The sequence below is a fragment of the Prionailurus viverrinus genome, chromosome A2 (assembly GCF_022837055.1).
Source record: "Prionailurus viverrinus isolate Anna chromosome A2, UM_Priviv_1.0, whole genome shotgun sequence".
Classification (NCBI taxonomy): Eukaryota; Metazoa; Chordata; class Mammalia; order Carnivora; family Felidae; genus Prionailurus; species Prionailurus viverrinus.
The window spans coordinates 127,194,059-127,209,913 of record NC_062562.1 but is presented as its reverse complement, the minus strand read 5'-3'; the positions used below and the strand labels follow the sequence as shown (position 1 = coordinate 127,209,913).

The following is a 15,855-nucleotide window of genomic DNA, read 5'->3' as shown; positions in this document are numbered from 1 at the left end:
TGAGGTATAGAACAAAGACCTAGGTGAAAACAGAGACTCCATGGAGAATATACTTCTGCGAAGCAGAGAGAAATCCACTAGCTAGCCAGGACAGGAGTTCAGGAGAGAGGTGAACACAGCATAGCTAAGCACCTTAGCATTTGTGTGCTTGGCTGAAGCTAAACATGAGGACAGAGAAGAGAAGCCCCAGGGCAAATGAGGAGAAAACAGGGTTAGGTCAGAACCCTGGGAAACATGATTTGTTAATCAAGAGAACTAGTAAAACAAAATCAATTAAATAGATCTTTGTCAAAGTATACTGGTTAAATGTATAGTTCTATTTCTACTGGTACCCACTTTAAATATAATTCTATTATTTTTAGCTGAAAAGTATATCCTAATACAGTATTTTGTACAAGTAGGCATGTAAATGAAGCAGAAAATAATTTACAAGAAGGGACTTGGTTGAAGGCTGATTAATGAAATTTGACAGTAGGTAATATAGGAATAAACAGAAATTTGGGACATAATTGGTGACTGAAAAGGATTATGGATAGTCTGAAAGTGTGGTATGTGGGGAGGGTATACAATCAGTACTAAAATAAGTAGATTCTGAGAAACACTTTAGAACCAGCATGTAAGTAGAATATTAAAAGAAATGTGAAATAAATTGAATGATGAGAAGTTTTAAAATTTGATTTTAGGTAGGTCATCAGTGAATACGTTAAGAGTTCCACCGAATGGGAAAACATCACAAGAGAAAAGCAGAGTTGGAATGCATGCTGAAGGAGTTTATGAGTGGAAAGTGGCACAGTAAATTGGGACGGGATAAAGAAGTGTTTTACAACCAAACAGAACCAAGTTAGATCCCAGCACTGCTTTGGTGCCAGGTTCACTTTCATATTTCTTGTTTACACCACCTGTTTGGTTTCTAGTTGTTTGCTTCTCGAGCTTTCGCCTTTTTCTGCACTCCATAAATTGCCCTTGTCAAATCGGCCACGAAGACATGCTAGTTCTTTCTCACGTTCCTAAAACAATCAAAAGCTCTATTTGATACGAGAGCAATAGTATGTTTAAGAATAATATACAAACATTACTAAACTTTGCTTATCTTCAGTTTTAAGGGTAAAAAATTCACAATATTCATGGAATACAAGACAAAGTATTTCTAACTTGAAATAAGTGATACAAAGAATCACGATGCTATTATCTCAGTCAAAAGACTGGTATCAGAATTCATAATTGGATTTCTAGGTCCTATGTCGAGACCACATGATGAATAGTGTTAAAAGCAGTAAGCCAGACCTGCTTGAGCTGTTGTGCCAAATGAGTAGTAGATGAAGATGAGTTTTGCTTGAATAATCTTTCTTGGATGGCCCTTGTATTTGGAGTGATAATGGGGGTTCTTTGGGGTGTGTTCCGAGCAGGACTTTGTTTGCTGTGTTCTTGACAACGCTCTCCAAAGCGCTCCAGGAAAGGTTTAATTCCTGCCCCTCCTACAGAAAACACACACATTTTGGAGGCCATTTAAAAGAAATAACAATTATCATGTCTATTGAAAAAGTTCTAAAATCCAGTAATGGCTCTAAAATGCTTTCATTCTATTTAGAATACTCATTGGGAAAGTAAACAGTAGGAAAATAGCTTTAAAAAAGAAATTTACCATACTATTCTATTTAATTCAAAGTCCTAAAATTTATAAGATTTTGTTCCTTAAAAAATAAAGAAGAATTAAAAAAATTTTAAAAGATAGAGTGATGGGGTGCTCTGGTAGATTGGGTGGCTCAGTAGGTTGAGCGTACTCTCTCTCTAAAAAAAAGGGGGGGGTGAGGTAGAATAAGAGAGCAGTGGGAGTTAGAAAACCTTTCAACTACATAATCAGAACTGGAAATACTCCTAAAGGATTGGAGATTCACAGTGTGTTTATTAATAGCACTCCCTGACCACCAAGTGCCCGAGCCATGATCACCCAACTACTTATATTTCTATAGCCCAATGTATTTCATCTTGCTTTTAGCAAGTCTAATATACTAAAATCCAGGGATTAAATCCTTCTCTCCCAAAAGAAAAATTAGAGATCATTCACTTTATCAAGGGATGTCTTCAATCTATAAAGTCTTAAACCAGTATTCCTTTGAAATAATATGAAGTACATTTAAAGTAGAACAAATGAGGGGCGCCTGGGTGGCTCAGTCGGTTGAGCGTCTGACTTCAGCTCAGGTCATGATCTCATGGTCCGTGAGTTCGAGCCCCACATTGGTCTCTATGCTGACAGACCTGACCCTGGAGCCTGCTTCGGATTCTATGTCTCCCTCTCTGTTGGCCCCTCCCCCGCTTGTGCTCTGTCTCTCTCTCTCTCTCTCTCAAAAATAAATGTTAAAAAAAAAAAAAATTAAAGTAGAACAAATGGGGGGTGCCTGGGTGGCTCAGTTGGTTGAGCATCTGACTTTGGCTCAAGGTTCATGAGTTCAAGCCCCACATGGGGCTCTCTGCTATCAGCAGGCGCTCTGCTGTCAGCATAACCCACTTTGGATCCTCTGTCCCACTTCTCTCTGCCCCTCCCCCACTTAATCTCTCTCTCTTTCTCTCTCTCTCCCCCCCCCCCCCCACCTCTCAAAATAAATAAATAAACGTTAAAAAAGAAAAGTAGAACAAATGGGATATATACCACCCCCATCATGAAGATGATAGGGTTGTACTATATGAAAAGAGGCTTATCTCTATCAGAAATCAGCATTTTCCTACAAAAGGCCAGATAGTAAATATTTTGGGCTTTGCAGGCCCATTTGGCCACTGTCATAACTACTCAACTCTGCACTGAAGCATGAAAGCAGCCACAAACAACATGTAAATAAATGGGCATGGCTATGTTCCAATAAAACTTTATTTGCAAAAACAGGTAAAGGGCACAATTTGACCCAAGACTCCACATGTCACTTTACACCATTATCTCTAACTAAAATCCACTAAGAATAGGTGTGCCTGGGTGGCTTAAGCATCTGACATCGGCTCGGGTCATGATCTCGTGGCTCGTGAGTTTGAGCCCTGAGTCAGGCTCTGTGCTGACAGCTCAGAGCCTGAAGCCTGCTTCAGATTCTGTGTCTCCCTCTCTCTCTGCCCTCCCCTGCTCATGCACGTGTGCAAGCGCTCTCTTTCTCATTCTGTCAAAACAAATAAACATTAAAAAAAAAACACTTTAGGGGCGCCTGGGTGGCGCAGTCAGTGAAGCGTCCAACTTCAGCCAGGTCACGATCTCGCGGTCCGTGAGTTCGAGCCCCACGTCAGGCCCTGGGCTGATGGCTCAGAGCCTGGAGCCTGTTTCCGATTCTGTGTCTCCCTCTCTCTCTGCCCCTCCCCCGTTCATGCTCTGTCTCTCTCTGTCCCAAAAATAAATAAACGTTGAAAAAAAAAAAATTAAAAAAAAAAAACAAAACCATTTTAAACAAAATCCACTAAGAAGACAAAGAAACATGTAAATTAAATATCTCTGAGGCCTGATAATAAATTCTGGGCATATCCAATAGCCAATAATAATAATAATAATAATAATAAAAAAAAGGCTTCTTATCTATGCCATAAGTCTTCAGAAAATTGGGGATAACTAGTTCTATTCCATGTGGGGATTTTGCTATTGCTTCAAATTCTCATTTCAGCTCCTCTGGAAACTGACTACTGCTTTCCTAGCCCATAACTAATGGATTCCCACTATTATCTCTCTCTACTTCTCTTTTATAATAAACTACTGTTTCCGAGACATTGTATTTTTAAGAAGTTAAAATTTTGAACTGAAAGTCTTTCCAAAAGCAATTCTAATGAAAAAGAATATTGTTCAAAGTAAAGTATATCTCTATATATTTGAACCACGCTTTTTAGTCCTGGGTTTCTCAACCAACAGCATGTGGGGGTATGCCAGAAGGTTTAAGCCCCCACAAGATAAATACGGATTTCTAGGAACATCAATTTACTATAGGGAATTTCGAACTTTCACATGTATATACTCACACACAATATAACCACATACAAATATAATTAGGAGTGGAGTCATTTGTATACAACTCATTTTCCTTTGCTATCAGGGGTGCCTTCATATTTAAGTTTGGAAAGCACTGCTCTGCACACTTGGTTTTAAGAACGTTTCTCCATTATGCCCTTAAAATGTGATTTCCAGTTCTATACGCTTTGTCTCCATCAAAAAGTATGGAAGAAAGAAACTACGTGGTCATTCTAGAAAAAAACCATGTTTAAGTTGTTAAAATGTAACAAGTTACATACTTTGACCAGTAACTGGACAAGTCTACACTAATGAATATTCATTCAATGAGTTAGAGCTGAATTTGAAGAAGTTCCATTTTATACATTCAGACACTTGCCATGGCAAACCACGAACATACAATTAATGACTGGACACCTAAAACGCTGAGAACAGACATTCTGAAAACAGTCAGCAGTAACTAGATTTTTAAAAAGATACATAACCTGGTGTTGCAGATTTGTCTTTAGATTGAGACTGCCGACATACTTCTCTATTTAATTCTTCTTTGGGCCCAACTGTCTGGGACACGGTTGATTTCCCAGTTGGTTTCGGTACCTCTGTTTTCAGGAGACTAACAGGAGTTTTCTGAAGTAGCTCAGGATTTTGTACCTCACAATTTTTAGCATCAGCAAGGGATACAGTAGAAGATTTCACTGGGGAAGAAGCAGCTTTCTGAAACATGATAACACTTAGGGTAAATAACAATATTCATAATATCTAAAGGTAGACTTAAAACAAGTTAAATTTTATTTGCTTAGTAGCCTTTAAGTAAACTTATGAAAAACAATTTTTCCCCCTAATAGATCAAACCATTTTGAAAGGCTTGACAAAAAATCAACTTAGAAAATGCTTACTATTTGGGGTGCCTGGATGGCTCAGCCAGTTAAATGACTCTTGATTTCAGCTCAGGTCATGATCTCACGGTTCGTGAGTTCGAGCCCCAAGTCAGTCTCCGTGCTAACAGTGCAGAGCCTGCTTGGGATTCTCTCTCCCTCTCTCTCTGCCTCTCCCCTTCTTATGCTCTCTCTTTCTCTCAAAACATGTAAAAAGAACTTAAAAAAGAAGAAAATGGTACTCTTTAAATTATAATATATAATTGAGTCTGCATAATATATTGAGGAGTAATTTCATGTAAGGGATAGGGTCACTCCCTATTTTAAAAAACAATTTCTTGGGGCGCATGGGTGGCGCAGTCGGTTAAGCGTCCGACTTCAGCCAGGTCACAATCTCACGGTCCGTGAGTTCGAGCCCCACGTCAGGCTCTGGGCTGATGGCTCAGAGCCTGGAGCCTGTTTCCGATTCTGTGTCTCCCTCTCTCTCTGCCCCTCCCCCGTTCATGCTCTGTCTCTCTGTCCCAAAATAAATAAACGTTGAAAAAAAAAAATTAAAAAAAAAAAAACAAAAACAATTTCTTTTATATTATCTCACTAGCACCTTTATAAATGTTAAGCATATTAGAGCACATTGCATATTTTTGGTATTTTAATTAAGTCAGTATTAATTTAACAAAATCATATGTATTTGATGGCTAACTATAACATATTAAGTGCTTTATGCGAAGCACTTTGCTGTGGGTTTTATACACATTGTCTCATTTAATCTTCCCAATAACCCTTTCTTTCCCATTTTACAGATGGGAAAATAAGGTTTTACAAGATTAATGTCTAAAGCCACATTTTCAATTACGTGGCAGAGCTTGGGTTGAATGCAACTCTATCAAATTCCCAAACCTGGCTCTACATTTAAAAACAATGCACAGAAACATACTACTCTTTTGCTTTTCTGTTTTTAAGATTGTTTTTGAAAGCTGTTGATGTAATTCATGTGCAAGGGAAAACTTTCAAACATTTCAAAAGAATATATGGTAAAATTATCATACCCACCCTTGACAATCTTGTTCAGCAAATGCCTTCGGAAGGCAACTTTAGCTACTAGTTTATTAAATGTCCCTTCAGAGAAATTTGATATCTTATATTTATACACATACATAAAGCATTCTGCAGAGAAAATAATTATCAGTTGCTCTCCCTGATGACTAAGAAGAGGCTCCATCATTCCATTATTATTATTATATACCTTGGAATTGTATGAACTTAGTGTAATTTAGTTGTCAATTACTAATTTATTTGGTATAGGCTACCAAATTTAGGATTTTTACTTTCTACACCCCCGATTTCTAAAAATACATACAAACACCATGTATATAAGATACATACCTACACACACATACACATTATCACTCATAACCAAAAAGAAAAGGTTTCCCAAGACTGATACTGCATGACTTACCACAGAGCTGGAAACTGTAGCATCATTCAAAGATGCACCCACGGCACTCGAGGACGGAGCTTTATTCAAAGAGGCCTCACCATCCCTTTGGGAACAGCATGCAGCTTCCTGCTTGACACTGCTGCTATTGATCCTAGCAGATGCTCCACTTGCAGAGGAAAATTTGGATAAACAAGTGGTACCAGGCTGTTCTTGTGCACTGTTTTGCTTTGCAGATGAGTAATTTACATCATCTTCCCACGAGCAAATAGTTGCGGCAAGGTTGGCCAGACGGCCCCTTCTACCAACTGGAGTTGCCGAGGCATCTGCAGGGGGTGGTTTGGGAGGCGAGGCAGCCCTTCCCTCTGATGGCATTGGTGACATGAGTGAGCTTTCGGGTATCTCATCTGAAAATGTTTTCAGAAAAAGAGTAAGACCCATGTTCAAGAGTGACGCATATGTGTAATCCCAGGATCGCTCCACTCAGAATTTTAAGAAGAGGTTCGTAGAGGGGTGCTTGGGTGGCTCAGTCAGTTAAGCATCTAACTTTGGCCCAGATCATGATCTCACTGTTGGTGAGTTTGAGCCCCGCATCAGGCTCTCTGCTGTCAGCACAGAGCCGGCTTCAGATCCTCTGTCCCCCTGCCCCCCGCCCCGTGTCCCTCCCCCATTTGCTTTCTCTCTCTCAAAAACAAATTTTAAAAAGTTTAAAAAAAATAAAGAAGTTAGTAGGTTTCAGAACTAATAAAAAGCTCTCGGGGCGCCTGGGTGGCACAGTCGGTTAAGCGTCCGACTTCAGCCAGGTCACGATCTCGCGGTCCGTGAGTTCGAGCCCCGCGTCAGGCTCTGGGCTGATGGCTCGGAGCCTGGAGCCTGTTTCCGATGCTGTGTCTCCCTCTCTCTCTGCCCCTCCCCCGTTCATGCTCTGTTTCTCTCTGTCCCAAAAATAAATAAAAAAAAAAGTTGAAAAAAAAGCTCTCATATGCATGAAACTACAAGCTGCTTAAATTTGACAATACCTTATCATCAGAGGATACTTAATCCAAATTAAAACAAAAAGAAACCCACAAACTTCTTATACCTATTTTTTTCAATTTTTAATGGATCATGAATGCCCGAAGGTACTGTACATTTAGGTTATATTTTTAGAATTAAATCATTTTGTTACACTACTGCACAATTTAAGCTTACAGATGCCACAGGTACTTTTTGTTTTAAAAATGGAGTAAACCAGTGCTGTACAATCGAACTTCCTGCAATGATGGAGACGTTCCATATCCATGCTATCTAGTAGAGTAACCAACCACTAGCCAGCCACATGTGGCTAGTGAGCACTTGAAATGTAGCTAGGGCAACTCAGAAACCTCATTTCATTTCATTGTAATTAATTTAAATCTTAAAAGCTACCTATGGCTATTGTCTCCAGAATTGGATAGCACAGGGCTAGACAGCAGTGTTTTTCCACAGTTACTTCATTTGGAGACAGATCTCACGTTAGTAATGGATAGCTGACGAAGGCCTGTACGCATTTCTCCTCTGTACAAACCCTTTTTGTCTCTGCACATAATTATGCTCAAGTCGGTCTCATCTTAAAGCTAAACACAAACACCCTAGCAACGTATACCCCTCTGCAGCTGCCCCTCTTCCCCTGCACAAATATTCTCTCACCACTCAGCTCCCTTCAACCTGCCTCTGCCTACACCGCAGCCCGCAAGTTGCGTTTGCTGTTGTCACTAGATGCCAGTGCACACTCTGTAGGCCTTGTGTTTCTGCTGGTGACATCATGCTCTGCTAGTTCTGTCCTTGTGCCAGATCTTCCGTGGTGTCCTTGCAACTACCGACCACTTCCATTCGGCTACCACCCAAGCACCTCAAATAACATATCTGACGTTGAGACTGCCCCAAACATGTTCCTCCTCATCATGACCTCTTCCTCCTTCTCCCTTCACCTCCTCCACCATCCAGGCATCAAGTTCCAGAGATTGTCTCCTAAATCTTATAGATCTGGCCTCTCCCCTTCACTTCCACAGGCCTTCATCCCACACGTGGACTATAACACAAGCCTTCTAACTGATCCTCCTGCTCGAGTCTCTGCCCTATTCAGTCCCTCCTCACTTCTGATGCCAGAGTGATCTCTCTACAACATTTGCCCACTTAAACTCTTCCAGTATGCCACCATCACCTCCTGGTTAAATTCCACATGCTCTGGACCCCTGCTGCTTCTTCAAACCGATCTCTTGTTTTTCTGCCCACAAAATACCTACTCTTTATGCACACGGTCTGTTTATGGTAACTCTGCTTTTTAGGCATTCTGTTGCTTCTGCCTAGGATACCTCCTCCACTGTCTGAAGCCAGTGGTCCCTCGGAGTCCAGGTTGATTGCCTCTGCCTCCTCCAGAAAGTCTTCCCAGAACCCCACCGCCCTTGCACGACCCCTTTGCATACCTCTGTTGCTTTCCTGAGAATAAGCCCTGTCCTGTATGCAGATGATGGTTTTATTATCATGTTTTAGGAATGAGCTTACTGGAACTCTAGCTCTACTAACTGTTCTCGATCAGAAAAGAAGCTTCAGATAAGTTCTATTTTAGTATAGTTCCTCATTTAATTGGCTGCTACCCACATCCTGGATAACATTCACTAAATCATTCATCGCAAGTGCTTTGTTCTCAAGTCTCAGTGCTTAGAATCAGACAGGCTATGCCTTAATGAGATTTATATTTTCAAAGCTGAGGTAGGCATGTGTTAACATTTGCTTTCAAAATGTTCAAAATCACTGCTGCAATGCTTTCTGCTCTAGAATGTTGAGGGTCTTATCTGTTCTAAGCGTGGATTCTGTCACAGCCCTCTCTCCACTATCCATAAATACCTCCTACAAAACAGAAGTGGGACATCCTGTGTTTAGGAACATGTACCAGTTAGCCTCCTTGGGCACTGTAAAGCATGGTGAGCCCTGCCCACTACTAAGATAAATAGGCATAACAGACAATATGGAACATCTGTACTCTGTTACATGCCCCAAAATACCAAGTAGGTCAGGGCACCTGGGTGGCTCAGTTGGTTAAGCGGCTGACTTCAGTTCAGGTCATGGTTGCGTGCTTCGTGACTTTGAGCCCCGTGTCAGGCTCTGTGCTGACAGCTCAGAGCCTGGAGCCTGCTTTGCATTCTGTGTCTCTCCCTCTCTCTGCTCCTCCCCTTCTCCCCACCCCCCAAAATAAATAAACATTAAAAAAAAAAAAAAGCTAAAAGTCATCAGGTAAGTTATAGCAGGCAAGAGTTGAGCGCTAGAGTCAAACTACTGAGCTTGGAATTTTAGCTTCTAATTCTAGGCAGGCCTCTTGCTCTCTCCAAACCCAGTTTCCTCTTCGAAAACATGAACATAAAAGTGGGATGTATGTCATTAGATTTCTATAGGAATTAAATGCTATATTAGAACAAATAATGTTTAGAATGCCTAGCACTTTTACACAGTATTTGCTCTTGAAATTACCATCACTGCCAAAAAGAATAACTTTAAATGCTCTACTGTCCAATACTTATCAAAATTTCAGACAAAAAGAATTAATATTTACGAAAGACTGCCTAAATCTGTGTAATGCATCCATTTCTTCAAGTCACTTAGTCTCAATTCTGTCTACGCATCAGAGTAACATACAGAGCTTAAAAAAAAAAAAAAAGACAAAAGCACACCCCAGGGCTCCACCACACTCCTGAGATTCTAATCCAACAGTCCAAATGTTTCCGTTACACAGATCCAGGCCGAAAGCCAAAGCTAGAGGAACATTTCCTTGGGTAAGGCCCAGTTGCCAGTGAGCTGTCCACCTGTACTGTGCTGGCTCTCTTTGCAACCATGCTTACTGAACTGAGCTTGGAGCCAGGCCGCCTGCCTACCTTGAAAAACCTTACACATTTACTACCTTCTGCAGAGTCATCTTTCAGGACCCAGGAAAGAAAGTTCTCTTGGGTCTTAGTTCCGGCCATGGTTCTGCTTTCATCTTGTAAACAAACACCAGTCACGTAACTGATGGTGTTTCACCTCTTTGCGTGGGCTGCTAGTAAGTTCAGAACTCTGGCAAGTGAGATGGACCTTAAAGCCTGTATTTAATAAAATAATTTTACCCTTCCCTTCTTTGTTTTTCCTTCCCTTCACCCTGGAATTTCCTTATTTTTCTTGTTTTGTAATATAGTTGTTTTTGTAAGTCATCTCAAGGCTTTTTTTTGGTAAGAAGATAGGAGACAAAATTGATCATAGAACACATAATCCTGCTGCATGACAGCTAATTTGATGTGACACTCTCCATCTGAGTATGAGCCCAGGTCACTTCACTGGGTCCCAGCACCTTAGCGTAACATGCTTTATAGGTGCTCAGTAAGTGTGTAAGTGTTCTCTCCCCTCTATTAAATAGTACTGCATACTTTAGCCACTCAAATTTATTTAATTAGTTAATCCATCAAATGAGATTTCTTGCATATAGAGCTGAAGATCAGCAAGGCTAATAATGCCAAGGTAAGTTTGTTCTCTATTGTTTTTAATTGAAAATATAAGATGATTCTGTCATAAGACCACGCTTTTGTGAGCTGGTCTAAGAACCTCATCAGCACCCACTTCAATGAGAACACCACCAACTTATAAATATGCTATTGATATACAAACCATTTGTAGGCAACGGATACTCAGGAGATAGATAAAACAGAAGCGTTTATCTTTCGTGTGTTAACCAATAAATCAGATTTTCAACCTACCAAGTTGAGTCTTCTTGAAACAGATTTGAAGGACCATGCCATCCCTCTAATTCATACCTGTCATGTCATTATTATCCCAATGGCGCCGCTGCTCCGCCAGTCTTTGCATTCGTGTTTTCACTGAGGAGCCTGCCCTCGCTTCCAGTCTTGAGTTAAGCCCTGTCCTCACGCCCAGCAGCGGTGCCGGGACAGCCTCGGCATCACTGACAGGAGCTGGCGTCTGTGGCTGCGCCCGAGGAGGCAGAGGACTTGGAGGACAGGCTTTTGCAGAAGCTGACTCTACTGGCTTTTCATTTTCCAAATTAGAAACTTCTACTTCAGCGTTGTCAGAACAGCGTTTTTTTGATGGTGATGGTTTTGTACAAGATTTCTCTAGATTAAAAAGGACACCCCCCCCAAAAAAAACATTCAGAAGTCCGCAATTTCTCATAGCCTAAAAAACTTGCAGTAGGTACGTAACAAATTATTTTAAAAACGTCATGTTTCTCTAGACTCTTTCAATGATTTTCCTTGCAACAAGAAATATGTAAAATTCTACTTTTAGTGACTTAGAAATCTGATGTGAAAGATTTCTTTTTCAGCAAACATATAATTCCTAGTTTAAAACACCTGAATGAAAAGATATTCAAATAATATTCTCCAGACATATGCCTGATACTTTATGTAGTCTTAGGACGCTAGGAAATAAAAAGTGAATACATATAAAATAAGCAAATGTTTTGAATGATTTCAAAGATCACACAGCTCAATTACCTCATTTTTAGATAAGGAAAACCAAACGCAGAGCAATTATGTTACCTGCCTAAAGCAACACAGCTAAGGGTAGAAACAGGCTTTCTGTTTTTAAAACAATCTTTCGTGAACCAAACCATATACATGCAATATATATATATCATACATGCAATATATATATATATATATATATATATATATATATATACAATAAATACCATGTATGTCTGACATATAGGTCACATATGTGTAATATATATACCATGCATGTGTAACAAATCACGTGTGTAATATGTATACCATATATATGTGATATATATGGTATTCCTTCCTTCAAAATGTATAAACATATGAAAATAAATTCCTATTCTATGGTTAGCTTACAAAGTAACTGTGAGCCTGCTCCATGCCCCCATCTCTTGTAATATTGATTTTGCCTTCTGTAATGCTCTTTTTCTATTTGTATTTTTAAATTTATACTAAGGAAAATTATTATCTCCAGACTATTCCACACTCTAGGAAAACACTAAAGCAGCCAGCTTACTGATGCAGGCTGGGGATGCCAGGATTTAGGAAAGAATAAGTTAAATTTCTAGGTGAGTTTAGGTTTGTTTATTTGTGTGTATTTATTTGGTTTTGTTTAATTCACTGGTTCTTAAATTAACAACCTATACATCGAGCCTAGCTCTAGAGAGCTGGTTCAACTGACAGAGGATGAGAATAGTCACTAAATATCAAGCATCTGTGAGCAGGTAAGCCTTTCGCTGCCCTACTCATGCCAGAGACACTATCTGAACTGGGTGGTCAGCTATTCTGGCATCGTTGGGGTGGATAAAGTCCATGCCACCACTGTGTAATTAAGTGTTCCCCTGCTCCTTTACTTTTCTTCCCTTGGGGGTTTTAAATAACCTTAGGTTGAGGAAAATAAAGTTCAACCAATTAATTTGAAGTATTTATTAGATACTCTGCTCTGGCCTGGTAGTTCTAGGCCTAATATAACAGACCTAAAATAGAACAGAAGGCTGATCTTTCCCCAGAGGCTATTATATATTTGTCTCCCAAAGACCTTGGTTTTTCTACATGCACAATAAAATGTTTGGGGCTGATCTCCTTTAAAAGATGCAAATTTTACTTTTCCCCACAAAGTCTTTTACCTTCACTACCAGGTAGAGGCTGTTGGTTACTTGCTTCAGAAAGTGGCTCTCTGGTTCTCTTAGCATGCATGGCAGACCTTGCTGCTGCTGTGGGCCTCTCAGCCATCTTTCTCTGAAGATTCTCTCGCCTGGCACGGGTTCGTTCAAGCAGTTTCTACATAAATAATATATCAGCATTAAAACACAAGTTTAGTCAAAAGTTCACAAAACTTGAGGCACCTTCTAAAATCACTAATTGCCATGTAAGATAACAGTTAAATACATTTCAAAAATGGGATCCTAAGTAAATAAGTTAAAATTCACCAAAGAAGCACCCCAATGTCAAAATCATTACATGGGTGCCTGGGTGGCTCGGTCAGATAAGTGTCCAACTCCTGATTTCAGCTCAGGTCACGATCTCATGGTTCATGAGTTTGAGCCCCACGTCAAGCTCCGCATTGACATTGCAGGGCCTCCTTGAGATTCTCTCTTTCTCTCCCTCTCTCTCTGCCCCTCCCCTGCCTGCTCTCTCTCTCTCCCTCAAAAATAAACACTAATTTTTTTTTTAACTATTACAGGTGTAATATGAATAAAATGTGTAAAGTTGGTTTATGAGATTTAAAATAACCAGAAATTTTTTCTGCTTTTCATCAAAAGGTAGAATCTATTTCCACACCTTCAAACTGGGCTGGCCTTATGATTTACTTTGACCAACAGAATGTGGCAGAAGTAATACGGCATGACTTCCAACCACAGGCCCCAGAGGTCTTGCGGTTTCTCTTTGCACTCTCTTGGAACGGTGCCATGAGGTGTAGAGACACCTGCCCAAGACTGCACAAGCCTGCTAGAGACACCTGGCCCAGCTGAGAGCTGGCATCAACCACCGGACCGATGAGTAAGGCCACGTTAGAGCATCCAGTCCCGGCTAATTTGCCAGATCACTGCAGACTCCTGTATGACCTCTGGGGACACCACCAGAAGCACAGCCTAGCTGAGCCCAACACAAATTGCTGAGCCACTGAATCAGGAACTAACGTGGTTGGTAGGGAGAATAACAGTCCCCAGAGATGTTCATTTCCTAATTCCCTGAACCTGTGAAGGTATTACTTTACTTGACAAAAGGGGCTTGGCGGATGTGATGAAGAATCTTGAGATGAAAAGATTATCCTGCATTATTTAGGTGGGCCTAATGTAATCACAATTGTCCTTCTGAGAGAAAAGTCAGGAAGGTCAGAGAAGATGTGACAACAGAAGCAGAGCTTGGAGTGATGTGATTGGTGGCTCTGGAGATAGAGGAAGGGGCTACAAGCCAAAAAATGCAGGTGGCCTCTAGAAGTTAGAAAAGGTAAGGAAACAGAGTCTCCTCTAGAGCCTCCAGAAGGAACACAATCCTGCCAACACCTTGATCTTAACCCTGTAAAATCCATCAGCCTTATGATCTTCAGAAGATAATAACTATATGTGATTTTAAGCCACTAAGAGTATGATAATTTGTTACAGCAACAAAGCTAATACAGCCACTAAGATTTGGTATAATGGTAAACAGCAAGAGATAATGGACATATTTAGTTCTTTGAAAACCTGACATTTCCTAAGATGACAGAAAAAAAAAAAAGCCAAGCTAAAAAAATCCCACATTTTATTTAATTGAATATCAATACATAATAAAATAATCTTGAGTTGATATCTTAACCATTCCATAAAATCAGGATTACTCTTTTCTTACCCTGAATCAATTAATGCTTCTATTTGAAACAGTGTAGTTGAACAAACACAAGATCCTATAAAACAATTCTTTCTCTTTCAAAAGTATACAACTAAAGGAGATATGAGAATTATTGGCTGGAGTTTATACACTGCCCTGCACACACAGATACAGTAGTTAGCACAGACTAAGGAATTACACTCCCATTTGACCTTTTTAATTGCTTAATTAAAAATAGAATAATTATTTTTTAAAATTCCTCTGAGTGGAGCGCCTGGGTGGCTCAGTTGCTTAAGTGCCGAGCTTTGGCTCAGGTCATGATCTCAGTTAGTGAGTTTGAACCCCGTGTTGGTCTCTGTGCTGACAGCTCAGAGCCTGGAGCCTGCTTCAGATTCTGTATTTCCCTCTCTCTCTACCCCTCCCCCACTCATGTTCTCTCTCTCTCTCTCTCTCTCTCTCTCTCAAAAAATAAACATTAAAAAAGATTAAGATTCCTCTGAATGTGCAAAAGAAATGGAGCTAAATTTAGAGAAAGGCACAACTCTCCACTTTTCTTAGGAATGATTTCTCATTCAAAGAGTGACACTAAACCTAAATGCTGTATCACTGAGAGTAATTTATGAACCAAATGCCTTCCAAAACACAAGACATTTACCCTTTAAATAAAAGTCTTCAACAAACTCAAAAGCAGTATTGTTACACCAATTCATATATATATATATATATATGTGTATATATATATTTTTTTTCCCCCATAATAAAATATATCACTCCCCAGATAAAAAAACTAGCCTAATTTTCTTTGTTCATGTACATGTTCACATTCCATTCCCGTCAGTTAGAATACTTGTGAGTCAGTATGTTTTCAGTTACTATGAGCAAGAGGTTGGTCACAAAAGAATGCAGCTCTGCCATTCAAACATATACAAGTACTCTATTGTCTACATTAGATTCAAAGATTTCAAAATCTATTAAAATAGGTAAGCAGAAGTTCCCTAATCTATAAAATAAAGGCCAAAGATTAATTTAAAAGAAATGTATCTAAGGGACAAAAACTCAACAGCTCAATAAATCTAAGTCCCTATAATAATGCATCAAGAATCCAAGGGTTCTTTATTTATAAAGTATATTCCTTCAAATATCACACCTCCTGCTTTAAATAATAAAGGCATTAAAAAAAACTGCAATAACTAACGAAACCAGGAAATGAGACATTCCATGTGGATGAATCTAAAATAACTGAAGCTTACAGTCCTTAAGCAATTT

General features: G+C 39.7%; 1 protein-coding gene across 4 annotated transcripts in view; it reads right to left on the bottom strand.

The window, feature by feature from the left end:
• The window catches only part of ANLN (anillin, actin binding protein), a 49,951-nt gene that overhangs the window by 30,215 nt on the left and 3,881 nt on the right, over window positions 1-15,855 (bottom strand). For all 4 annotated transcript variants that reach the window (XR_007148611.1, XM_047842483.1, XM_047842471.1 and 1 more), the window contains exons 2-7: window positions 12,906-13,059; window positions 11,077-11,391; window positions 6,302-6,687; window positions 4,456-4,684; window positions 1,285-1,475; window positions 900-1,007 (exon numbers count right to left, since the gene is read on the bottom strand). Coding sequence is in view for 3 of the 4 variants with exons in the window: in XM_047842483.1 (XP_047698439.1) it covers window positions 900-1,007; window positions 1,285-1,475; window positions 4,456-4,684; window positions 6,302-6,687; window positions 11,077-11,391; window positions 12,906-13,059 (1,383 nt within the window). In the remaining variant the exon portion in view is untranslated. The remainder of the gene's footprint in view (window positions 1-899; window positions 1,008-1,284; window positions 1,476-4,455; window positions 4,685-6,301; window positions 6,688-11,076; window positions 11,392-12,905; window positions 13,060-15,855) is intronic.